This window comes from Falco punctatus (genome assembly GCF_963210335.1).
Source record: "Falco punctatus genome assembly, chromosome: 6".
In the NCBI taxonomy this organism is placed as follows: Eukaryota; Metazoa; Chordata; class Aves; order Falconiformes; family Falconidae; genus Falco; species Falco punctatus.
The window spans coordinates 9,498,395-9,524,984 of record NC_137585.1 but is presented as its reverse complement, the minus strand read 5'-3'; the positions used below and the strand labels follow the sequence as shown (position 1 = coordinate 9,524,984).

Here is a 26,590-nt window from a genome sequence, read left to right as displayed (position 1 = left end):
CAGAGATAGTTGACAAGGTGGGGAAAATGTTTATGTTCCTACTGTATTTTGAGTGAGTGACAGTGCATTTGCTATGGCTTTTTGATATATTGCATGACTTAACACCTACATTGCATTCTCTCTATGTATTCTGCAGGGTTTATTCAGCTTTGAGGACAGAGAATAGAGTGCCCATTTAAATGAGGAGACAAGGGAGTCTATATTTTATATAGTTGTGTATTTAATATTTTCTGAAATTTTGATGCATCTCTGATTTCTGTGGTCAAATGGGTACAGAGAAAAATAATCTGACATTCTGGGAATGATGATAATGTGTAACAATTTCTGATTTTGCAGGATGCTGTATTCTCAGTACGTAAAACTCCTTATGACTGCAGACTAGGTAGTGAATGAGGATATTTTTCTGCTTCTTGAGTGATAATTGGAATTAGCAAGGTAATACATGATTTGAAGGACTGGAATAGCAGGACATGATAGTTTGGGATTGAAGTGCAATATTGGAGCTGTAGGACAGGCTGTGTGCTTTAGGAGCAGGACAGCCAGGACTGAAATGGAGAGGAATAGTAAGAGTTGCTGCAGTTTTTCATTAGAGTGCATCTGCCAGAATTAAACGAGTCACAACAGCTCAGCTGTAGGTCCTGCACTAGATTGTACAGGATTTTGCTAGACCAGCAGTTGATGGGTCATCTGGATCAAAAACATCAAATAAGACACTGTGGACTAACTGATCAATCCACCTGCTCCTCATTCAGCCACCAGCAGGACTGTTGTAGGCACAGGTAATTTTTTCCACAGGTAGAAGAATATGCTGTTTACCTGTTATGGGGGAATGTTATGAGGGTTGATCAGTTACTGATTTTAAGGTGGTTTGAATAAATTGCCCAAAGAGCACTGAAGAACTATAAACCCTTTATAAATAGGTTTTGAGAAAGAGAGACAAAGAGAATCACAAATTTCTGTGATTAAAAAAAGGCATGGCCATGGGCTGATGGACTGGTTTTACTTTTGCAGTGTAAAAGGAGAAATGCCCACCTCAAAATCTTGTTAATCTTTCCCCAGTGAATGGAAATCAAACGAATTCCAAATTCTGGCAGGACATCTTGGAGCTCACCCACCTTCTTCCTTAGCTCTTGCTGAGTTTTAAAGTCATTTTTTGATTTGTTCATGCTCTCTTAGTAAATACAATGTATTTTGAAATGCATGTATAGTAATACAGGCATCACTGCGTAGCCTTTTAAAAATATTGCTAAGAAATTAAATGTCATTTTGGAGTGAAGACTGCAGTCTGTACAGGTAAGTGAAGTCCACTGTTTCTTGGATTTTCAGTGTTAATTGTATCTGTCTAAAATCCTGGCTTTATGTTGACTTGTAGTTAGAAAAGCACAATGTAGTTAAGAAACTGTCTTTAAATGGAGTGTAATGTTTTCATCAGCTCCAGAAACTAAAAAATAAAGCTAGCTGGGAGTAAAGTGTAGCTAAAGTGTGGGGGAAAGTATGACATGCACTAAAACTAATAGTCTTATTAAGAGCTGGGTTGATACATCTCGTAGAGTTATGAATGTGGATCCCAGACTCACCTTCACAACAAACGTGATTCTCCTTTGATCTGCAGGTTACGTAGTTCGCATGTGAAGTGTTTGTCTGTAAAAATGCTCTGGCACTGGGGCTTCCATAGTTCATCTGTGGAAATTCACACTGAAGGACAGTGGCCACAAGGATATTTGGTGCGCTGAGCAATGTCATGCTTTGTAGGATGCAGTAATACACTGGTTCTCTTCTGGGGGCATTTGCTGTGGTGGCCCTGGGGCTGTTTTGCATTTACAGCACACAATCCCTTACCCTTGGCCTGCTGATCTCCAGTTCCAAAGATGGGTATTACTATGTCCTGCAAAGACAAGTCTTAGTACCTTTCCCTTCCCTACTGTTCTCCTGTGCCCCACGGATATGATATCCGTGACCTTTCCTCTCAAACCGGACTCAATTAGCATAATAGGGCTAAACCCAGAGCAGCTGTTCTCAGCTTGTTCTGAATCTCAAGTTTACCCTTTAAGCTTGCAGAAGGACTTACTTGTCTGCGGGATTTTTCTCCCAACTTTTCAAATTAAAAGAAAGAAAAAATACCTGCCATGGACAGCAGCGGCATGATTGTCCAAAGGGCAGTTTCTAGCTGGTCTGCCCAGCTTTAGTGGTGTCTTCCTGACGGACAGTGAGGCAGCTGAACCTGCATGTCAAAGGGCAGCATTTCCTTCACGTGATCAGGTAGATTTGTACATAGTTTTCCCTTTATATTTGTTTGGAAGTGTCTTCTAGAAGTCTCTAATCTAACCTCATCTCCAAGGATAGAGATCCCACAGCCTCTCTGAGCGCCTACTCCGTACTTATAGAGCAGGATGTGTAGAGCCATTGCACATGTATCTTCAGCTTGATCTGCACCTTTGTAGCAATGCTAGTGTGCCCTGGATATATCACAGTCGCTGTATACGCATGGATCAGTTTGTACACAAGCATCCCCCACCTGCTCTAGCTCCTCTCTCTCTGTATGCGCAGTGTGTTGGCACAGATCCATCAGTCTCATCTGGGTTGCTCCTTCTTCTTTCAGGCTCAGGCACTAAGAAGCCCTTCCAGCACAGCTAGGCTGCATCATGGCAGATGTTTTACACCAGCCAGTACAAAACACGTTAAGCATACCCCTCCAATATTTTTGTGTGGACTAACTGAAGTCCGTGACAAAGTTCTGTAACAGGTGATCCCCTGGCCCTGATACTGGCGCTGGATAGGCTAAAAGTCATTGCAAAGAGCAAAGACTTTATCATCAGCAGGTGCTCTGCCCGTTTAAGGCTGTGTGACAGGTACAGGCATGGAAGCCCTGGCTGCAGAACAAATAAGGAAGAACACCAAGCTGCTTTATTTAAGTATTTTTAATCTGCAGGTCACATCCATAAAATAGTTTGCAAATTTGTTGTTTTGAAACTCTAAATTAAAGTTCCCCACTCCAAGTTCCTCTGCTTCTAGAGAAAGTATTGATGTTCTACAACTTCAGAACTTCTATAGTGGAACTGATGGATCTACTTGGATAAAGTTGATTTTGTGACTATGAGTGGAATGATGCTGTGTCTCAGAGCCCAGGGACAAGGGAGCACTTTTGACCAAACTCAGTGGGCTTCCTTGCACCCTATAGAGCTGAGCTCCAAGCTGCTTCAGCCACAGAGTTTTCAGTATCTAATTATTGTAAAGATTTCTGCAATTCACTGCAGTCTGTTATCAGACAGAAATATGCAGTGCTGCTGATCATGTTTACAAAAAGTTGAAACCACCAGCAAAATCTTAAAAATTACAAGCTACTTAGCACTTTCCCCATGTTTCTTTTTTTTGTATTTGTTGCTAATATTATCTGACCATCAGAACCAATGTATTTTTTTCTATATCACAGTAAATTTAAACATTGACTTATGTTTTTATAAAACCTGTACCACAAGCTGAATCAGTTTAATGCTGCTGTTAACAATGGAATGGCTCACAATGTACCTTGTGAGGCAGTTTAAAGCTGTCCTTCCAAGCAGACTCACACTATCAGCTTTCAAGCACATATTTAGGGATGGCAAAGCCCCCCCTTCCCCTCTGCTGACCACATGGGCATAGCACGCACGCTGAGAGGCATAATAGGCAAAGCAAGCTGTCTCTGCACCTGCCCACAAAACAGCTGTTCGACAGGGAGAGGAATTGCTAGAGCGTAGCGCATTTTCAGCAGCTTTTGTGGTTCTCTCTCACACACTGTATTGGCACAGACATTACCACAAAGGAAAGAAACTCAGAAGCCATACAGAGATTTCAGGGTTTTTTTTTCCGGAATAATTTTTATTAAACCATCATTTCATGTTTGCAGCCTTCCCATGTGGATGCCTTTTCTCAGTCTCAACTAACTGTTCAAGAAAGAGATCATCTGGGATCTAACAGAGTCTTCCATCAGGTATGTGACTCTTAGCTGACTTTAAAAATATGTGAATTCTTGTTTTCTATGAGACTCATTATAATAAATTAATCTGAGCAGAGGGAAATCCTTTATTCCCTGCCCTCCTCCATTTCCCCTGTAGCTGTATGACTGTCCCAAGTGCCTGTATTTTGTTTTTGCTCACTGTTCAGTAGCATTTCAGGCATTTCTTCTGCCTAGCCACTTCTGTTTGTTAAAGCTTTCATGAAAAGTCCACTGGAATCTCAGTTCTAAGGTTTTTAAGACTTTTTCATAGTATTGGAAAACAGAACTTATTCATTCAAGTTGGTTGGATTGAGAGTTTTGTTTCTTTGCTTTCTGAGAAAATATCAAACCTCTCCTTTGTTGTCAAAAGCTTTACAAATATGTTTCTGTCCTTCCCTCGTGACAGAAATTTCACAGTCTTATATAGGTTATAGCCTTAACTCTGGACCTTGTTCTGCATGTCATAGTGCATAGTTGATCTATTTCAGATCTATTTCACATCATTTTTTTATTATTTGCCAAAGAAATAGTTTACCTCGAGAATGTTCTTTGCTGCTGAGAGTGTGATTTCTCTCACTTTAGATACCCAAGAATGTTAGAGGTCCTAACATTCACGAAACTACATCCTTAAATGGCTAACTTTAAAGAATGAGTGGTATAGGAATGTTTTGCAAGTAACAAATGGAAGAAGCCTAAAGGATGGACTAATAATCCTGGAGTTTTCAAATGAGTATAAGCATGTATTTTTCAGTAACATTTGCAGAGAGCTTGCCTTTTCCTCATAACAAGGAGTGCAACAAAGGGGCCTTGTCGAGGTGAACTCCATGGAAGGTGAGGGGGAAGGAAATATTGAGAAACCAGTGCAGGGAAGACCCTCCCAGTGTCTCCACCCCCGGTACCTGGCAGCAGTCCAGTCCCAATTTCTCTACTACCACTGGGGGCATTTAATGATGTTGCCTGCCATTTACAATTCATGCCTGCTTATTACCCTGCACATGCTTAATTTTCCCCGCTCAGGGGAGCGCTGCTGCCTGGAACAGCTGTCAGGTTTCCAATCCTAACCATCTTTTCCAGCTGAAGCAGTCACTGCCTTGATGCTGGATGGAGGCGTTCTTGTGGGGAAAACTTTGCATGTCCTAAAATGTGCCAGGCTGCCCCATCGCCTGGACAAACTGCTGTCCGCTAGCACGCCTGGGAGCTGCCGGAGAGCATCTGCTCCTTTCCCCTTCGCCATTAGGTGTCAGAAGTGAACCATACACATTTTCCAAGGTTTTAATTCTGGTTTTCTAAGGTATTACACAGAATTGCTGGCTGGGACGTTGTGTAACATTTACTTCTGCTTTCTATTTAGAAAGTCAGTCGTGGTGTTCTTTCCCTCCCACATCTGGAAGGTCAAGCAAAGCATGGTCTGGTTGCAGACACTGCAAACCCTCCCCCCCTTGAAAGCAGCCTGCCTCAGATAACAAATAAGAGCCTGCAGAATTTTGTCCCCTCTCTTCAGGTGAGTTATAAAGCTCTTGGACATCATGTATTTGCCTGGTTAATCAGCTTCTCTCTTAAGTACTGCTAAGAGAGTGCCAGTGACAGTCACAAGTGTGTTTGTATGTGGGAAGAGAGAAAAAATTTAGTGTCAGCATTTGCATCAGTTTCCATTTTCAGCCATAGTTTAAAAGGGAAAAAAAAAGAACTGTCAACGGTCAAATAGATTACTTACCAGCATGGCTGTGCATATCTTCAGGTATTTTAGTGAATTCCCAACATCACAGGAAGTTTTTGAAGTCATCTTCACTTTGGCATTCCTTCTCATTTTTTTTCAGAAACCCTATGTCCATCCCTTGTCTGTACCCTTCTTCCTTTGCTGCTTCTCTCCCCAACAAATCAGGGACCTGCACTACTCACCACCACTACTCTAATCGCTCCCTTTTTCACCTCTCTTCTTCTTCAATGGAGTCTCTTTATTGAGAGATTTGAGAGGTTCTATAGGGCTCTCATATGAAGTCTTTTCAGATCTCTTGCACTGGAAGTCCCCACATAAAGCATTTTGTTTGAGAAGTCAAAAGTCTTCTCAAATATTTTGAAATTGGCAGCTTGCTACTACTACAAATTATTTCATTGGGTTGGGGGGGGGGTATATCATTGAGAAAAGCTACAAGATGCAAAATAGCACGAATGATAAGGTGGAATGGGCTAGTGTCTAAAATATATTAAATTTTCTTTAAATCTTAATTCTGTGGCCTTCATAAGTCAAACCTACACTCAGCTCCCATAGAAGCCAATGATTAACCTTTGCATCTGAAAATAAACCATCCATCCGTTTAATCTTCCGTAAAAAGATTGGAGCCAAGCATTTTACAGAGTTTTTTTTATTATTATTCTTTAAAGGCAATTTATAAACTTATATAAGCAACTGTGTAAACACCAATAAGAAAGCCTTTTGCTTGGCTTAGAAATGCCAGGGGACAATAATATTTTCAATCTAGAAAGCATGATTATGTTCTGTATGTTTTAGAGACCTTCTTTGTTTACCCTTCCTTAGAAATACAGCATTACTGAACGAGGGGGTGTGTATTGGAATGGGCAGAGTGGAGCTCTCGCGCTGGGGCTCAGCAGGATAACAGTAGGACCGACTGTGTCAGCACAGACCCGTCCTTGAGCTGTTCAGATGGTGCCCCTCATGCCTGGCTACCCTGCTTTTGTAGCACTTAATAATGCAAAAAAAGTAGCAAGTTTAGAGGCAAGTATGGGAAGATGATTTCATTTTAAAACAAACCCGTTTTCATGTATTCTTAACCGCAAATTCACAAGCCCCAAGATACACGTATCTGAGTGGTACCAGCCAGGATTTCTTGCGAGGACATGGCGGACTAGGACTGCCCACTGATCCATCTGTATCATATCACCTGAGTTGTTCTTGCCAACAATTGTTCTAACTGTGTGCTGGTTACTGAATATGGCTTTTGTACCCTTCTGACACTAAGAGAAACTCATCTTTTATGTCTCCATCCTATCCCACTTCTCTGAATCATCAGGAATTTCTCAAGGGATGAGATATAAATAAATTAAGGAATAATTTAGCTTGGAAGGGACCTTTGGAAGACACCTAGCCCAACCTCCCACTACAAGGAGAGCAAACTTGGAGAAGGCTGCTGAAGGCCTTGTCCACCTAGGTTCTGAATGTCTCGAAGGTTGGAGAACCCGCTGCTTTTCAGGGCAGCCTGCTGCGATATTGAACCACTCTTAGGGTAAAAAATGCTTCTTCTAATACCTTAACATTTCCAATGTTGCAACTTGTATGCATTGGGAACATGCCCATCTTGTCCTAGACCCACACACCTCTGAGAAGAGTCTGGCTTTGCTTTCTCTGCACTATTCTGTCAAGTAACTAGACAGCCGTAGGGTCAGCCCTGAAGCTTCCTCTTCTGCAGGCTGAACAAATGCATTTTGTGCAGCCTCTCCTTGTACATCACGTGTCTCAGGCTCCTGACCAAGCCCAGACCTCTCCCCTGAATTCACTCCAGTCAGTCAATGTCTTCCTTGTACTGGCCAACCCCAGACTAGACACAGTATTCCCAGCATGGTCTCGCAAATGCTGAAAATAGAGTGGGAGATCACTCCTCCCACCCTGCCGGCTGTCCTTGTGCTGATACAACCCGGAATGTGTTTGGCCTTTTTTGCTACAAGGGCACTCTGCGACCTCGTGTTCAGGTTGTTGTCAGGCCCTTCCCTGCAAAGCTGCGTCCTTTGAGTTGTTCCTCAGCACATGCTGTTGCATGGGTATATTCTGTGCCAGGTGCAGGACTTAGCCTTTCTTTCCATTCACCTTTAGAAGATACCCGTACCCCATTTTTTCCAGCCTGCTGACATCCCTTTGGACAGCAGCCCTGATGTGGTCTGCGGATTTGAGAGAGCGAACACACCGATTGTCCAGATAAAGACATTAAACTGTACTGGCCCTCGTATTGATCCCTGAGGGATGTTGCTAGTAATCGATTACCACTGATCACAGGCCTTGGAACCTGACCACCCAGCCGATTTTCCACTTGCGTTATGATCCATTTATCCAGTTCATATTTCTCTCTGGACTTCAAGCATACAGTGGGAGACAGCATCACAAGCCCTGCTGAAATCGAAGTATACAATGTCCACTGCTTTTCTCCCACTGGCCAAGCCCCTCACTTCATCAGAGAGCAATCATGTTGTTCAGACACCATTTGCTCACAGCTTACATTGGCAAATCCCTAGTGGCTGTTCCAAATCAAATTCTTGTCTTTCATTTGGTTGGAAATGGTTTCCAAGAAGAATTGTTCCATAGTCCTCCCAGGGACTGAGGTAAGGAGGACCAGCCTGTGGTTCCATGAAGCCTTTTTCTTGCCCTTTTTGAAGTCAGGTGTGATGTTTGCCTTTTTCAAATGGTCAGGAACTGCTCCTGATTGCCATTCAAAGATGATAGAGACCTGCTTTGCAATGCAATTGGCCAGGTTCTTCAGCACCCTCAGGCACATCCCATCTGGTCCTGCAGACTTAGGTATGTCCAGCAGCTTATGTGGTCTCTATCTCCCTGTGCTGCAGGTAATGCTTCTTTACGCAAACGCTACTTCTAGACTCAGGGACTTGGCAGGCTTGAGGGCAAAATTTATAACCGAAAAGCATTGAGTACCTTGGTATTTTCCAAATCCTTGGTTACTAGGTCTCAACTTCCACTGGGCAGTGGGTCCACATTTCCCTCAGCCTTCCTTTTTTGCTGGTGATCTACTTACAGAAACTGTTCTTATTGACATCCCTTGCTAGCTGCAATTCCAGCTGAGCTTTGGCTTTACCAAACATACCTGCATGTTCAGCTAGTGTTTCTTGCATGTAGCCCAGATAACCCATCCCTGTTCTACCTTTTTTGGGCTCCTTACTGTGTTTGTGCCTGGTCAGAAGTTCCCTTTTCATCCGTGCTGGCCTTCAGCAATATTTGCTCAACTTCCTGCATGTTAGAATGGACTGGTTTTGTGCTTTAAGAAGACTGACTTTGAAGAGCAATGAACTCTCCTGATTTCCTTTGCCCTCCATGTCTTCCATGGGTTTATGACAAAAAGATCCCTGAACAAGCCAAAAGGTGCTTTCCTTGAGACCAGGGCTTGTAATTCTGCTTGTTTTATTCACCTCTCTGAGGGCTTTGAACTCCACAATCACATGGTCACTGCAGCCAGAGTTGTCCTTTCCTTGACCTTCACATCCTCAACCATTTGTTCCTTGTGTGTGAGTAACAGGTCCAGCAGTGCATCTCACATCACCTGCATTAAGAACACAGTCCAGAAATCTCCTAGGATGTTTTTGCCACTCCAGCAGATAGTGGTGACTGAATTGCCCCATGAGTATCAGAGCCTTTAGGTTATGATGACTCTTCCCTGCTGTACCTAATTAAAACCCCTCTTCACTAGGTTAGCAAAGCTCTTTGCAACACTCTTGCCCTACTTCATCACAGAGTTTCTGCTCACCAGTTCATCTTCCTCATCCTATGTTCATAGAAGCCACAGCCATCTGTAGCTTCAGCCAGGTATTGATCTACTGGATGCATCACCTCCAGCTGAGTCTTCTCCCCTCAATGAAGGGACTGAGGAGAACATGGCTTGGGCCTCCACATCCTACATCCTTATCCCAGAGCACACCATCTTCTGTCTCCTTAGCTGATGCTCTTTGATCTCCAGTGCTCCATCATCTCTTCATGGCTTGATTCTGTAGTCTGTCATCTGATTTCCCATTCTAGGAGCCCTGAGAACCTGCATGGGCTGGGTTCTTGATCACCTGCTGATATAGATGACATCTGTGTAACATTTTTTTTCTGCAATGTCTTCCTTATAGTGCTTCCACACCCACACAGGCCCATTCGTTTCCCCTTTATACCAGTTTTGATGTTTCTGTTCCGAATGCGTATGTGTGCAGACCCAGGCTGGTATCCCTGCAGTTCCATGGACTGCAGAAGCAATCTCAGGGATTCCAGCACAACTCCCCAGTGGATGTGCCCACACAGAAATCTGAGATGGGTAATCCTATTATGCTGTCTTTCCTGCCCTCCTGTAATAGTTAACGTGAGTTACTGCGATTAATCAAACCATGGCACTTTGTAGTATTTATAGAAAACAAAAGCCCATGTATTTAATGAAACTGGAAGATGAACTTCCTTCTTGTATTTAGAGATTTATCTTTCCATGATCCAATAGCCTCCAGTGCTATTGGCAGAATTTGTTCTTTGGGTAAGCAGGGCGTTCTAGTCCCCAGCCATGCTTGTTCTGTCTCAGCACAAAACAGATATAGATGACTCAACCAATCCAAAATAAGTATCTTGCAGCTTTGTCTTTGTGAATGTAGCATTTTACATATATTTTTGTGTGTATTTATATAATTGGACATCAGATGAATGTTCATGAAAATATCTGAAAATAAAATTTACTTTTTTTTTTCTTTTTTTTTTTTTGCTTGGCAGGAAAATGGAACTCAAGGCAATTTTTCCCAATTTAACCTTCCAGACAGTCTTCCTGAAAGTGATACCAGAGCCCAGAAAAAAACATCAGAACTGGAAAGCACCAGCATTAGTGTCAAACTGCCTATGACAGCTTCAGGTAGAATATAACAGAACATGCTAAAAAGACTGGAGTGACAGACTGCCTGCACAGATAAGGAATGTGTGCAGTCGTACACTCGCTGACCAGAGGTCCTGTGCTAAATGGTCACTGAAATATTTAACAAAAAATGTGAAGGAAAAAATACAAATGGACTCAGTGATTTCTAAAAATCCTACTCAGGGATGTACACAATAGGAGAGTGAATAGACTAACACATATATATAAATGAGAGAAGTATGCGTTATACAAGAGAATGTATATTTGTCTAAGACTTACGACAGATCACGTAGGTGACAGTAATATTCTATTACAGTGATAAAACACTTTTCCCACTTGCTTGTAGCTGTGTCACATTTTATCTATGTGGGCTAAATTGCATTTTGGGAGTTCTCAGATCTAGAAAGTTTCTGGCAGAGTTAATCTATTTTTAGAAGGAGTCTAGGAAAAAAAAAAAAAGGGTGGCCTTTTGCTTTGAAAAAATTTAGCATCCCTGCATTAGTGGATGAAGATCTGCCACTGTTTAACAAAACACCCACACGCATGCCTATAGAGTACATTGATTTTTAATGCTACTGTCTGATTATTTATCTAGATTTCAATGATGTAAGTGGAGGTGTTATGGTAGCAGAAATTTTTCTGTGGAGGAAGAATCAGAACTAGAACAGCAGATCTGGGCCCCATTTAATTCCTAACCTCATGCATGTGTACTCGACATTTTCTATCGGAAAAACAGATACTTGAAAGCTTTGGTTAACTAAAGCTTGCTGCCATTTTGTAAATCTGACAATCAAACCAATAAAATCATACACCTTTTTTAATGTAACCTATGAAGCTTGCTGAAGCAGATAGACAACAGATGGGATTTTCAAAAACATCTAGGTACACAACTTTGTACAGGATCAAATGATTTTTACCTAAGTTCTCTTAAAGGTCTTGCTGACAGATGATGAATTCTTTGTTGAACATAGTACTGTAAGTCAGAAAAGGAAAAAAGAAACATAAATTTGTGCAAAATGTCAGACTGCAGCACCATAGAAATGTTGGTTGGAAGGGATCTCTCTAACAGCTACTCAGCCTCCTGCTCAAAGCGGCATGCGCTACTGTAAAATGTTCCACTGTAAAAGCAATCTGCCATCATGTTTCTGATATTTTATTGATTTTTGGTTTTATATTCTTGTTTTTTGATTTAGAAGCCTTGAAAAATTTTAGAAACCAATTAACAGTCTATGAGCAAAAAGAAATTTTCAATTATACAGAGCTATGGTTTCTTGGGCTGGAAGCTAAAAAGATTGAAGGTTTGCCTGAAACCCAGAATAATAATTGTTACGATGATGAGCATGGTTCCTACTTAAAGGTAAGTGGAAAAGCTATGGTATTAACTTTCAGCTCAATAACTTTGTAGTGACTGTCTGCCAACTCTTAAGTTATATATTTGAGATAAATGTTGTTTCTAGAAGATAAATATTCAAATAGTGAAAATATCAGTACCAATCACTTTAAAGCTCAGAAGAGAATCCTAAAGAGAGACCTGTTTGCATCTCATTCAGGATTGATGCAAGGTAGATGGACTAATGAAGCATGTCACCCTTGTTTAATGTAGACTGCACTTGTTACCAGTCCAGCATCTTTCATAGCCAGCAAAGTCACACGCACATGAACTACTTTAAAGCCTGATCTTTTGCATATTATTTGAACCTGAACAGTTTGTTTTCTTTTGAAGGTTTTACATGACCATATTGCATACCGATATGAGGTGTTGGAGGTCATTGGGAAAGGGTCGTTTGGGCAGGTGGCTAAATGCTTGGATCATAAAACCAATGAATTAGTGGCACTGAAAATAATAAGGAATAAGAAAAGGTGAGACATCTGTTGACTTTAAACCAGTACAATCAGCTCTTTGTTATGTAGGCAGTGATAATCTGGGATAAGGTGAACAAAGCAAAATCAAGCCTGCTGAGCGTCATTAAACACAGTGAGAAGAGAGTGAGGAGAGGTGATGTCAGGGACTCAGAATTGGCCTGAACCCAGTGGAGGCTCAGTCTCTGAAAGCAGGCACAGTTTTTCCAGACTTACAAGGAGGTCTCTGTATCTGTGACACAGTTAATACACAGCCCAGGTAACCAGCCCTGCGTGACTGAGAGCTGGGAGCATACATTCCTGCCCAAGACTCCAAAACCACAGGAATATGCTGGAAGGTTCCAGCTGCTCGTTTTAACATGAAAAATTCTACACTGTGGACCTAAGCAACCTCTTCTTGTTATGTGACTGGTTACAATATTTTAATTCATTTTAACTTGTCCCAGAGTCAATGAAGCAGATGAGGATGCTGCTGTTGACTCCAGCAACAAAGTTTTAGCTGTTCAGTTTTCCCCCACAGTGAGCAATAAACATAAAGATGCTCTTCAAAACAGACTGTCTTACTGTGGTAGGTGTGAAAGATGGCCTTGTTCAAATAAACAGAAGCATTTCTACAGATTTGGAAAGCACTAGGATTTTACTCTGGATGTTCATTTGGAACTTTTTCATTAAAACATTTTTTTAGACAAGTCAAAATAACTACTCTTAAGTGTTACGTAAGGCCAGTATATTTAGACTAGGAAATAACCTTAATGAATCAAAGTTACAATAGTTAACAGCGGTGAATGATAAATTTTTAATCATCGTCCCACATGTTGAGTTTACAGTAAGAATATGATGTTTGTAGCATTTGTAATTCTACAAATGCTAGACTGAGTTAATGTTATCATTCCCATGTCACGTGACATTTCAGATTTCACAGCCAGGCTTTGGTAGAAGTGAAAATCCTTGATGCTCTCCTGAAGAAGGACAAAGATGATACTCACAATATCATCCACATGAAGGAATACTTCTACTTTCGCAATCACTTCTGTATTGCCTTTGAACTGCTGGGGTAAAGTATATTTTCCTTTACAAAATCTTAAGGAGCATTGTAGATCTTGTGCTTTACAAGCTTTAATTTTTATTTCTTCAGGAGAAATTGCAGCTTTTAATGTTACAAGAAAGGAATGCTGTCTTAAGTACAGACTGCATAACTGAGTTTTTGATCATCAAAGGTGAACAGAAAAAGGTCCCGTTCAGACTTCACGCACAGTGACATGATCTGTCCCTTATTTTCTGTGCTGTGTATTGAAGTCTTCTTCCCTGAAAGACCTATTGGGAAAAGAGTAAAACAATGAATTCGGGACTGATAAACTTCAGGGTATATAAATAAGAATAATACTCAATATTTAGAAAATGTAGTTTCTTCTTGCTTTCTATGAAACTGAGCTGCAGGGTACATCTTAGGAGGAATTTTGGAGAATTTTAGAGAAGTCAGTTGATTTTATTCACCAGCCTCCTTGTAATCAGAGCATCATGTTGGAATTATGAAAGTCACCCACAGTTCCCTGTCCCTTAAAGTAAAGCCCCCATCGCTGCAGGTGTTACAGCCCTTGCTGAGGCTTCATCATTGTATGGAAGGTTTAATTTAAAAGAGAACTTAATTAATTGTATGGCTGCATGTGATTCTGCCACTCGCAGACACACAGGGGTAAGAGCTGATGACTCCTCTCCAGAGAAGACACAGACCAGTCTTTTCAGAAAGCTGCTACAGAAGCTCCTAGGAAAATGTTCACAGGATAGCCACTACGGTCAGCTCTTTGCAGAAGAGTTGAAGACTGGTTGTCATATAAAGACATTTGTCTGGTTAAATTTTTATTCCTTCTAAAATACAGTGAAAACCCCTTAATTTGTGAACTTTCTTCTCCATCAATTGTGGTAAATTCATTTAGTTCTGAAGGAATGCTCCTTGCCAGCACCAGTGGTTGCACAGTTGTTTATGTCCTTGCAGACGCATGTGGTCCTGCTGAGGACAACTCTTGAGACCATATTGGTGAGGACATGCTTCTGCATCCCATCCATGCCACCATCCCTGAAGCCATTTCCCCCTCCGAAGGATGACCCACATTAAGCTCTCAGTACTTGTTGGGGTGCAGCTCAGGCTGGGGGCTCCCTGGGACTGTAAGGGCTCCCTCCACTCCATCAGGGCAGGGCCTGGCAGCCGGGAGCAGGCAGCCAGGGGCACTGGGCAGCCCCAGCCCTGGGATGGGCCATGGCTGGGTGAGGACGTGGCCTTTGGGGGGGCCTGGTGTGGTGGGGGCCATGGCAGGGCTGCAAGGGGCTGGAGACCAGCCATGGTGCTGCTTCAGTAGGGGCTGATGGCCCCAGGGGGCTGACATGGGATGCTGGGCTGTGGTCAGGTGGGGGGACCCCAGGCTACTGGGCAGTGCCACTGGGGCTGCTGGTCCCTGGGGTCTCAGGGCAGCATATGCATGTTGCCAACCATGCCTGGCAGAAGTCAGCAACACCGTTTAATGCCCTACTGCAAGGAGCTAAGATGACAGTGACATAAAACCTAACAAGACATGAATTTATGGCAGTATTTATCTAGAAAGATTTACTCCCGATAAAGACTCTTTAGATGAAAAGGATTTAGACAAGGTGCCAAAGCAAAGACAAATGAGAGCAAAAGGAGACTGAAGAAAATTTGTTTCTCTCGCTTCCTGAACGATCGCGGTTTTTGGTGAAAATCAGCACAGCTGTGTAACATAGCACTGAGGTTAGCAAGGAAGCAAGCAAGTCCACTGACATTATGTCTTCCTTAGATCTGGAGTCTCAGGGAGATGTTTGTGGATGTTACGTGCAGAACAGCATTCTCAAGGAGGAAAAGAGCCAAGTCTTTTTCTTCTACACAATGTAGGAAGACAGGCTAAACACTCTGCTAATGCACTGTAAACTAATCATGCCTTTAAAAAGAAGTTCCCTAATCTCTTTTCTGCTTTCTGTCTTCTTCTACTCCCACAACCCTTGCAGAATAAATTTATATGAGTTGATCAAAAAGAACAATTTTCAAGGTTTCAGTCTGTCTTTAATTCGACACTTCACTCAGTGTGTGCTGAGATGTTTACAAGTGCTCTATGAGGAAAGAATCATTCACTGTGATCTGAAGCCTGTAAGTACAGTCATTTCATAACCTGTTATTCTGTACAGAAAAAAATAGCTTAATCCTATTTTTTATTGATCAAGAGGAACTCTTAGAAGAATTCTTAAGACCCAGTAGGGTATTTGTGCAGAAGCTATACTTTATTTCAGACTGTATTAGTACTAGATGAGTGATTATTTGCGTTGATTCAGTTCATTTACTGCAGTATTGTATGAGATTGATTGCCAAAATGTATGCAAACGTGAATCAAATTCAGGTGACTTTTTGCTTAAAGAAAGAAAGTACTTATGAAATCAAGTATTTCAATATGAGGGAGGACAAGGAGATATTCAAAGACAGCCTGTTTCAGGTTATCCTGTTATATCTATTTCATTTCATATGCATAACTATAAAATTAAGTAGCCTAGTAAACGACAAAGCAATTCTACAGTACAATATTTAGGATTCTCACCTGTTTCTGGAGGAACATCTGTGATCTGGTTTGTGGTGCTATATCTGCTTAGTATTCATGCTAGGTGAAACATTTCCATTCTCCTTAAGCCCCAGTCTTAATTTTTTGTTATTTTCTGTGATTTATGAAGTACTTTAATTCTATTTTCATTTCAGGTGAACGTTCATGTTGATTTCTTTTTCAAAACTGCAAATGAACCAATAAAGAAATAAGCAAATAAGATCTCAAGCAAAAATGCTAAGGGTGAAATTCTGCTTTCAGTTTGCTTCACGTATCTTCATTCAGAATTCTGAAGAGTCACATACTGTCTGTACCCATTGTCTTGCCGACATCTTTGCCAAACCAATTTGCAGTGAGCAGTGAGGCTTGCAAGATAATCAGAACATCTTAATCAGAAACAACTAGCCCAACAGGAAGTCTGTTTCCAGGCAGCCACTGACAAGGAGTGAAGTTGGCAAGATCAGTGAGCATAGTCTGTATTTAAATAGAGTAACACATCAGTGAATATTTAGTGAGTTAACTAAAAGCAAATTTTGTTCTAATTATACAATTGTACAGTTTCATGAGTTTAGTTTACGTTGCCTGAAACTCACGTCCGTTATTCCGTCTGCCTCCTATGATATTTCTCAATGTAAGGTAGAGTATGGAGACTTAACGCTGGGCAATCACTGCCCTCAGCACCTGGTTTTGCAGTTAATCTGCTCCCTTGCATTGTGAGACATTCAGTATTAGAGACACGGTACTGCCACGAGCACGAGCGGATAGCAAGCTGTGTGCTTCTTCCCACAGCAGAACCAAGACCTGGGCAGTGGAAGTCAGTCCTTGCCGTGACTTTTACCAGTAGCAGCTTCTCCCTCCTGCCACACAGAGTATTTCCCCTTATGAGTCCACTAATTACCCGAGAGACCACTTTGGCTTTGGCATCAACCTGGGAACTGCTCTGTCCTTCCAAGCTTTGTCATATAATCACCTTAAAACTGGTTGATAGATTAGTTCTCATCTCTGCTAAGAAGTGGGAAGGCTGTATGATCAGAAAGGAAATCAAAGGAAATCCTTGATTTAGATAGATTTTTAATGAGGATAAAATTCAACTCTGCAGAAGAGAGCTAATAGGCTATGTTTACCCACCAGTGCAAATGTTGCTCTGAGCTAGTTGTGTAAGAATCACTTTGCAAGCTGGTTTTCAACTGGTGCGCGGTGCTGTACCCACCTGCACCCAGCTATAATCCGTAGGACCCTGCCATTTCTGTTCGTCACTGCCTTTGGATCTCTGCATCACACCGCTGTGAGGTGGAGAGATGTGAGCTTACAGAGAGCCTGGAGAAAGTCAAAAGCCCTGGAGGGAAGAACTGGGACATAAAGCTCGCTCATGGGGCAGGGGCTTTCTGTGGTTACAAAGGGATGGTTCTGGTTAATTCAGTGACCAGATGCAGTTTGCCTTCTATTAGATGGACAACAGTGGGTTTTGGGGAGCTCACTGCTGCCATGGCAAGCATCTTCACTGGCTGGTGCCTTGGTAGCATCACACACTGCTCTGTGCAGTGGCTTGGATTGTACGTGAGGGACTAGTGTCCCTGCCTAGCTAACCTCCAAACTGGGTACCTTTACAAATCTCCCCTCTGCTTTGGTTAATTGCACATTATTGGATGTCTACTGATGTTAGCAAATGCATACCCAAGGAAGCTGTAGTTTGAAGCTTTTATTATGCAAGTAAATGTAAACCCAATGTGTTATGCATTGCTTATTTTCCAAAGTATTCACTAACCTCATGTGGTGTTAAAACCCTTTTTTCCTTGTGATTTCTTTTTCTCTTTAGGAGAACATATTATTATACCACAAAGGCCAAGGTTCAGTTAAAGTTATTGATTTTGGATCAAGCTGCTATGAACACCAAAGAGGTTTGCAGAAAAGTCAAGTTGATGTAATTTTCTTAATAAGCTTTCTTAATTTTAAATAAAGTGGAAAAACTATTTCTTTGATTGAGATAATATAGTGACCTATGCATCTAATTAGAATCTCATTAACTTCTTCAGCCACTGATGGTGGAACAAATACTGGTAGGAGACAACTAAACTGTTACCTTGCTTTTTCTTTGTCCCAAGCCTGATCAGCTCCTCTGCTGTTGAAATCAGGACTGCATTTGCAAGAGTGGCTAGCTGAAATAGGCTCGTGAGGATAATCCAAATACTTCACTTAACAAGGAGTTTATCAGGTCCAGAGAGCCTTTCTCAGTTAAGAGAAAGGTGACTAAATTATAATTGGTACTTTTTAGATGAATACAACAGGGGGAATGGGAACTATGCTTTTAGTTCAGAAAGTCTAAGTTCAGGTTTTGGGGGTTTTTTAATTAAAGATTTAAGTAGAATGTGCAGGAGATAACAAGAATAGAATTTATAAAGCAGAAATTAATGTATATTCACCTAATGAAAAATCTTAACATTAATAGACATAATGTAGAGCAAGAACGACATCATCATTAGGAATGCAAAAATCATCTGTTAAAAAAGAACAAACACAGCAACAAAAAAAAAACCAAGAAATAAATTTACACTGCATTTTATTAACTTAGAAAAACAAAACTAGCCTTAAGTGGCTCATATTTTTCCTATGAAAGATTGATATTTAAGCAGAGTCAAACCTATTCATCTATATTTTGGGATTCAGACCATTAGATTTACATCCCACTTTTGTAGGAGTGCATGATCTTTTTATTTTTGCCCATGTTTTGGTAGAATGTGATCTGAGATGCAGCCTGAGATATTTGCGGAGGGTAACAAATTGAAACACAAAACAACTGAAAGGAAAGATGGAGCATGACTGAGGAGAGACTGCCAGCTGAAAAAAAGAATTGGTACAACCCTCAAAGTAGAAAGCAAAAAGTCAGCTATTTATGTGTGACAAGGATGATAAAAAGCAGACAAGAGTTATGCAATTGGTCAAATGCATAAGGGCACAGGGTGCCACCGTGGTACTCTCTAACTGTACAGATTTGGTGAAATCACATATTGTGCAGCATTTATTCTTCAGGGCACTTTCCTTCCAGAATGATATTGAATATGTGGGGACGTAAAGAAGTGCACAAATATAAACAAAGTGACCATCAGAGAGATAGGAATAAGAAAATAACAGAGCTTCCATGCTGTAATTGTAGTCAGTTGTCTGAATGACAAGAGGTAAAAAAATTGGTCTATTCACTATGATAAGTCCCAATCTTGGAATGAGAACTTTTGCATTAATAGGGAAATCAGAAGGCAGTAGGAGATGTTCCCTAGGTGTCAGTGAAACCAGTATTTTCTACAGTGCAAGTCTGTGATAATGAAGAACTGTTGACTGATGCAAGGGGAAGATCTCCAAATAGGAAAATGAACATGGAATAAGCTGAATCACAGCATCAGTAGAATAATTTCCTTCAGTGGAACCTGTTGAAGAGCGATTTCCAAATAGAATAGTGGAAAGCATATCACCTATTTATTTTAGGATGGAGTTAGAAAATGTTTTCAGAGCCTATGTGAGCAATCCCTCAATGTCAGCTAATGGATAGAGTAGATAGATGATACCTGAACATGTATTTCACTTCTCTGTGAAATCTGGAATCCTGATTTCTGTCCCGATTATGATATTTTGCTTCTTGTCTGATTTTCTATTTGGATATAGTATACACCTATGTTCAGAGCCGGTTTTATCGCTCGCCTGAAGTGATTCTTGGTCATCCTTATGCTATGGCTGTTGATATGTGGAGCTTAGGCTGTATCATAGCTGAGCTTTACACAGGCTACCCGCTGTTTCCAGGAGAAAATGAAGTTGACCAACTTGCCTGCATCATGGAGGTAACTTTTGAGATTGTCTTTTGAATTACATACTCACTTGATAAACTACACAGCCAGCAACAAAGAGAAATCTCAAGAATAATTGGCTGTGGGCTGGCCTTTTAGAGGGAGGTATATTGCAGCCAAAGGGCTCTTTGAGAGGACGGGTTCTAATGCAAAACCGTTATTTCCATTTCATGTGCCAAACTGCTTTGTACACTCACTGTCTTTCTTCTGAAGGAAACATATTTTAACCTGGTCAGGATTTGTATGGAGAAGCTAGAACAGAAGAAACATATCTAAGGGAAAGGAAAAGCAATCCAAATTATAACAGGCTCATCTTCTCTTAGAAGTCAAATGCGTTTGTTAAATTGAACCTCTTAAGTCCAAACTCCCGTGAGGGAGAGATTTTTGTTAAATTGAACCTCTTGAGTCCAAACTCCTGTGAGGGAGAGATTTTTGCTAATGTTTGAGTAGTCAGCTGTGGCTTTGTCTTGAAAGCAGATCTTGAAACCCTCAAAGGTTTGAGCAGAAACCCACTGGGCGACCTGCTCAAGTGCTGCTCTACTCTCCTGATGGAAAAGTTTTTCCTATTAGTCACCCTGCACTTCTCAAGCCCCTATTTGTGGTTATTGCCCCTTCTTATACTGTGCCCCTGCCAAGAAGTTTGGCTGTATCATCTTGGTAAATTTTTTTCAGAGTTTTAAGAACATACTGTGACATCTGCCTCAGATCACCTACCCAGCACAAATGTTACTGACCCACGAAAGCAAGTCACTTGGTTACTCCATACCAATCGCTAAGCTGCATCCTGACACTGACCTCAGCCCCAAGTTCTGATCCTTCTAGTGCCGTGTCAGTTTGTACAAGATTTTTCAGAGACAGCATCTCTCCATGTGGCCTCCTACAACTGTCATTAACAGAGACGCTTGTTCTTAGAGCCTTCTGTAACAGTGAAGATTCCAGTGTCATCCTTTATAAGATCGCATTTTCTGTGTGCAGACAACTGTAAGGAATCCCTGTCTTCCTCCCCCACTAAATGCCACAAGAAGAAATAGTTTGTACACATTTCACAGTAAATTGGGTCATTCAACTTCTTTTCAAATGGAGGGTGAAATACCACATCTCTCCTGATGGTTGCTATGTATGTTTATGAAATGAGGAGTAACTCCATGAATTAATTTTCTATGTTGAAGGTATTGGGTCTTCCACCAGCTGATTTTATCCAGGCTGCATCAAGGAAGCGAACGTTCTTTGGTAACTGCTTCTGATTGTTTGTCCTTGCTGGATGCCTCCCTGCTAGTTAATCGCTAGTTAATAGCACTGGTAAAGAGCAGGGTCAGAGAATCTTAGCTGCTTCTTGGCTAACAAAATTTTCAGGAAGAGGTATTGAGGAGCAGCAAAAGGGTAACATGAGGTCTACAAATGAACCTGGTGCTGTGCTCTTCGTGTCTTGTGGGCCTCTCATAGCTGAGATGATAGAGGAGGGATTGGGAAATCCATTCCACCCTTACTCCTTAAAATATTATTACTAAAAGAAATGCATTGGGCTTTGGGAAATAATTTACATTAAGTTCATTCCTCTGTGTATAATTTAGGTTTGGAAATCACGCAAAATGAACAAAAAACCCCAGTGTAGGATGCAGTCTCTAGGATGTAACCGATATTGTTTGCCACAGTGCTGGCAGACTATCAATCCAAAAGGGCAAAACCCAGAATTAGTGGGATGGATATGGGTACTGGTTTTGCAACTCCTTAAATATTTGGTGAGGATTTTTAATGTAATTTTTTGAGCATGTCTTTATTTTTTTAAGATTCCAAAGGTTTTCCTAAATCCATAACTAACAGCAAGGGAAAAAAGAGATGCCCAGACTCGAAGGATCTAAGCACAGTGCTGAAAACCCATGATGCTGGTTTCTTGGACTTTCTGAAAGGATGTCTAATGTGAGTTCACAGTTTTGGCTGACATGCAGCTGGCTGGTTTTGACTTTGCCTTCATTCTCTTGTACCTTTAAAATCTTTGTATCTGTTGGGGTTTTGGGGTGGTGTGTTTTGTTGTTTTGGGGGTTTTGGAGGGGGGTGTGTGTGTGTTTTTTCCACATGGTCGCATTTGAGGAACTATTATCATCACTATTCACAGCTTATTGCAGGAAGAAATTATTGCGCAGAAAGACTGTATGGGATTAGTCCAAGGTACAAAAGAAAACTGATATCATCATATCTAAAAGCAGATCTTCTGATGCTGGAGATTAGACTCTAAAAGCAATGTTTTTTACCCATTGAGGCCTTTGTATTAAATCCTTTCTGTTTTAACAGATAAAGGTTCATTCAGGTAACATAGATAATGGTAATGTACTGTCCCGAGGCAGCACATATCTGGAGATTGAAGTTTGGTTTTGTACTTAAAGCTAAACTCCCACTCCAGTGGGAAGCAAGTCTTCCAATTCCCCTCCAGCAGGAGTTATATTTGGAGCTGACTTAGCTGGCTCGAATGCCTTGACTGTATTTTCTGTGCTAGGCCTTGGATGTAGCAATCGGGTGATACGCTGTGGTATATGTATGAAAACAGTTCTGCTTCTTTGAATATTTGCTCACAAAGATCTTGCTCTCTGCGTGCATGTTCCCTTGGGTGAGATTAGACTCTTTTTAGTTCCAGTACACTCTACACCTCCCTCTTAGTAGAGGATGAAAAAAAGCAAAGTACATTCAGCCATGTCTCCACCCTGGAATCAGTGGTATTGTTTCTTTGGTTCTTCCTGACTATGGCAGTCAGTGTGGAGAACTAACACCGTTACAGGAGTGTTACCTTGTAGTTTGCATGCTGGTTTAAGCCCTTTTTCTCCTCATATATATATATATGTATAAATAAGTTACATTTATTTTCTATTGACAGCAATCACATTGCATATTTCAAGAATTATTTGATACGCTGTAATTTTCCATTCTCTTCATTGGAACAGATCTTCACAAAACACTGGAGCTCAGGATATGAGAAGAGTCTAATATGTGTCAGATCCTGTGATTTCTAGGATAAACTGCTGACTTTACTCCAGTCAAGGACTTTGCTACTGAATATCTAGTATGACAAGTGGTCCACAGCTGTTTTCTTAAAGGAAATTGATGATTTGCCCATTTTTATAAACTGCTAAATGCAAATACCCTGTTAACAGTCTTCACACAAAGTAGCAATCCTACAGATTCTTTCTGCCAGGTTCCTTTTACCTAGTATCACAGAATAGTTTAGGTTGGATGGGACCCCTGGAAGTCATCTAGCCCACCCTCCCACTCAAAGCAGAGCAAACTTGGAGAAGGTCGCTCAGGACCTAACTCGGTCAGGTTCTGGGTATCTCCAAAGAGGGTGATCCACAGCCTCTTGTGGCAACCTGTTCCAAGAGCAAAGCACAGTCACAGTGAGAGTGTCAGTGGCAAAGTGTCTGTGTGTTTGTACTGGGAGGAGATGCAATTTAGTGTCACCAGTGTATCTTATCACAAAGTCAGTGGGAGTTTTTAATAAATGAAGTGCTGAGGAAGAAGCAAACTATTTCGTGGCTCAAACACGATCATGTGTCTTTTCCAAGGTGGGCAGGTTACCAAGATTTATACAGGGTGGGACTCCATGGACCCTGCTGATACGAGGTATCATTTTACTAATAGGTCTTTTTTTCTTGGGAGGTGGTTACCAAAGTCATTTTTCTCATCCATCAAACTAAACGACTGAGCATGCAGGAACAAACCTTTGTCTGGTTGCCTTAAATGCTGACCTCTTGTCTAGGTGCAGTAAGGCTTTCAGGGTGAGCTTGGATCCTAATTTGTACTGTGTAATGGCAGCAGAAGCTGGTCCTATAGCTTTTCCAGTCTTACCTGTATCTTATGCAAGGCTAACATTTTGTGTCTTCTTTGGCACTGACTGTAAGTTTCTTTCTAGAAGTTCAGTAGTACTTTTCTAAAGAAACCCATGCTAACTTGTGATTACATGAAAAAAAATCATCCCTCTCTGCTTCACAGGAAGGTTGCTTTACATGTTCTCTGTTTTCTAAATCTGTGTAAATCATTGATCCATTTTGGTTTGCTAGCTGAATCAGAACATTTAGAAAATAATTTCAGTGAAGAAAAAAAAACCTTGTAAAGATGTCATTTCAGGTTACACAGGAAAAAGATGTTATATGTTTATGGGATCGTTTAGATTTTCAAAGGAATGAAGTAAGGTTTGAAATGAAAACTCTTTTTGAGACAAAAAGAATTGAACTGGTTTGTCTTTTTCAGTTGCCACTCTGTGTCTGTCCAAAGCAGCCTGACACATTTGCCGTGACTTCACAAATAGTTTTGATCGACTTGTATACACCTGTTTTGCAGATGAAAACATCACACCAAAAAAAAAAAATTATCGCTCAGCTCTTGTGATGACAAGAATCTGTTTGATTTCCTACGTTATTTCTGTACAGTTCTGGACAGCACTGAGATTAGACAGAACAAAACAGTCCGCAACTAATACAGAGATTAGTAACAAAAATCTTGGGATTGATATGAATGCAGTACGAATGGAAATGTGTGTGGGTTTGAGCGCTGGAAGAAACAGCAGAACAGGGGTTGAAAGAATAGTATGTGCTGGTGACAAAAGACCTGTAAATGTGCTACCCCCTGTAAAACCGGGGGCCGTGTTGCCCGTGTCCCAGCTGGGAAGCCTGCACCCTGGTGAGACCACAGCACAGGTCACCAGTGGAAAATCCCAAAGCTTACAGCAACTGCATGGCAACAGGGTTGCAGAATATCAGACACGCTGTTCATTTTCCTGTTAGCCTGAAAGAAAAACAAACATGAATTCCAAAATACAAGGCAAAACAGGCCATGAGAAGCTACCTTGCCTAACATTTATGGAGACTGAAGACAGCAAGGTTCTGATCTGAAGGACCATGACCAAAGAGGACGTGGCTCTTAAAGGAGATAAAAATCTGCCTAAAGACTAGTACATCATCACCAATCAAAAAGAACTCCAGAGATGTGATGAGAAGTCAGTAACTGACAACCCTTGTCCTCTGTGTGACACACAAGTGGTGTTGGCCAGAGCAGTTGGTACTTGTGGGTGTGTGGGTGTGAGAACTGAGTGAATGGAACCTGTCAGAGGATAAAGTCAATGTAGGGATTTTGCAAAAAAAATTGCCTTTCAGTTCCATAGTAAGATCTCATACAAGTTTTGTTACGCTAAGTCTTTACAGTTAAATTAGGGAAGACATATATTTTAATGAATTATCCTATGTGTCATTTATGTTCCCTTTCTTTGAGCTTGCACTGACAGAATGTAAAAACCTTGAAACAAATATTCAATAGGATCCCTACCCTAATAACATTGTCAACTGTGTATTAAAAATGGTTTGATGCTGCAGAGGGCAGTGCTGATGTAAATAAAAAGTTTTGAAGGATGGAGAAATCGACATAAGATTTTTCCTTGTTTTCAGTTAAACTTTTGTTTCAAAAAGTGTCCTCATGACCTGACTTTGAGAAGACAATACTGAACCTTTTGGCTTACAGTAATTTTCTGTTAGAAACAGCTGAATAACTATTTGTCTACCACGGATTTAAGGTGGGAACCTGCCCTGCGCATGACTCCTGATGAGGCAATGAAGCATGCATGGATCCAGGAACCAAAAATATACAGAACAAAACAGAAAACACAGACTTCAAGGAAGCTGAAGGATGGCTCCTTCTCTACACCAGAAAAGAAAAAAGACAATATTCGTAAGTGTGTGCTACCTGGAGAACTAAGTGCATTTGTATCAGTGTTTAGTATTTCTTTACTATAATCTGTCTGAAGTAAGGTGAGGTGATAGTACACAGTGTGCAAATAATGGGTGGTCACTGGAATGTGGTGGATAGAGCCACTATTTCTCTCTTCTGTAGAAATGCATTGCTTATGTTTTATAGCAGCTGCCAGCAAGAAGGCTGGCAGTACTAAAGATCCATATAGAAATATCTCTTCCCTACTGACAACAAAATAGTTATGGCATCTGACACCACGCCACAGTGCACTTCATTTTCAGAGCGAAAGAATGCATCAATAGTGGTTGTAAGATCCCAGACAAAACTTTAAACTGGTGGGGGGTTTTTTTGTGAATTTGTGACAATCTTGTGTTTATTTGCTGCTACGAGTCTGCAGTCTTACCCTATCATTTTATTTATTTATTTATTATTGCAGAAAATGTCTGGAACGATATGGCAGATGAAGTGACAAGTGGACTGGCTGAAAGACTGACTCCCACTGTGCCCTCCATGGGCACAACAGAAAATGATGTGCAGAACACAAGGAAACATGTTATTCCAGAGAAACATTTGGAAACCCAAATGGAAAAGCCTATAAAAAATGAACAAGCAGAACACAGTAGTGAAACAGCTCTTCCAAAAAATTCTCTTTTTTTCCCACCGATTAAGTAATACACAGCACAAGTGATGATTGGGTTAGTTGCACACCTGGTATATTTTGTAGGTATTATTTGTACTCAGGAATATAAGCTGTATCTGTCTGTACACGGGACGTGCACATTGTAAGTATATTTAATGTTCATTTTACCATGAAATAGTCCAGGCCACCAAAACAGAATTTGAAAACCATTCTTTTTCCTCATCTACATCCTTGTGATCAGAGATCCTTCACAACCAGCAGCAATAAAACGGAGACTGTAGAGATGGAGAGTGGCTTATTCTTGATGTTATAATAGACATTTGAATTTTATATTTTCTTGCATCTGAGAGAACAAC

At 41.0% G+C, this 26,590-nt stretch overlaps 1 protein-coding gene across 1 annotated transcript; it reads left to right on the top strand.

Moving 5' to 3' along the window:
• The first annotated feature begins 10,445 nt into the window (after positions 1-10,445).
• On the top strand, positions 10,446-26,516 carry DYRK4 (dual specificity tyrosine phosphorylation regulated kinase 4). Its single transcript, XM_080391634.1, has 11 exons — positions 10,446-10,578; positions 11,772-11,935; positions 12,302-12,438; positions 13,352-13,492; positions 15,454-15,592; positions 17,851-17,932; positions 19,689-19,861; positions 21,037-21,097; positions 21,655-21,784; positions 25,419-25,573; positions 26,031-26,516. Exons 1-11 carry the CDS (start codon positions 10,566-10,568, stop codon positions 26,264-26,266), a joined length of 1,431 nt encoding a protein of 476 aa, XP_080247760.1. The 5' UTR covers positions 10,446-10,565; the 3' UTR covers positions 26,267-26,516.
• Positions 26,517-26,590: the final 74 nt, after the last annotated feature.

What these genes read in the sequence shown, in the direction of transcription:
- DYRK4 (XM_080391634.1), top strand. An exon ending in CTGCTATGAACACCAAAGAG is followed by an intron (nt 17,933 to 19,688) that starts GTTTGCAGAAAA and finishes ATTTGGATATAG; the next exon opens with TATACACCTATGTTCAGAGC. An exon ending in AACTTGCCTGCATCATGGAG is followed by an intron (nt 19,862 to 21,036) that starts GTAACTTTTGAG and finishes TCTATGTTGAAG; the next exon opens with GTATTGGGTCTTCCACCAGC.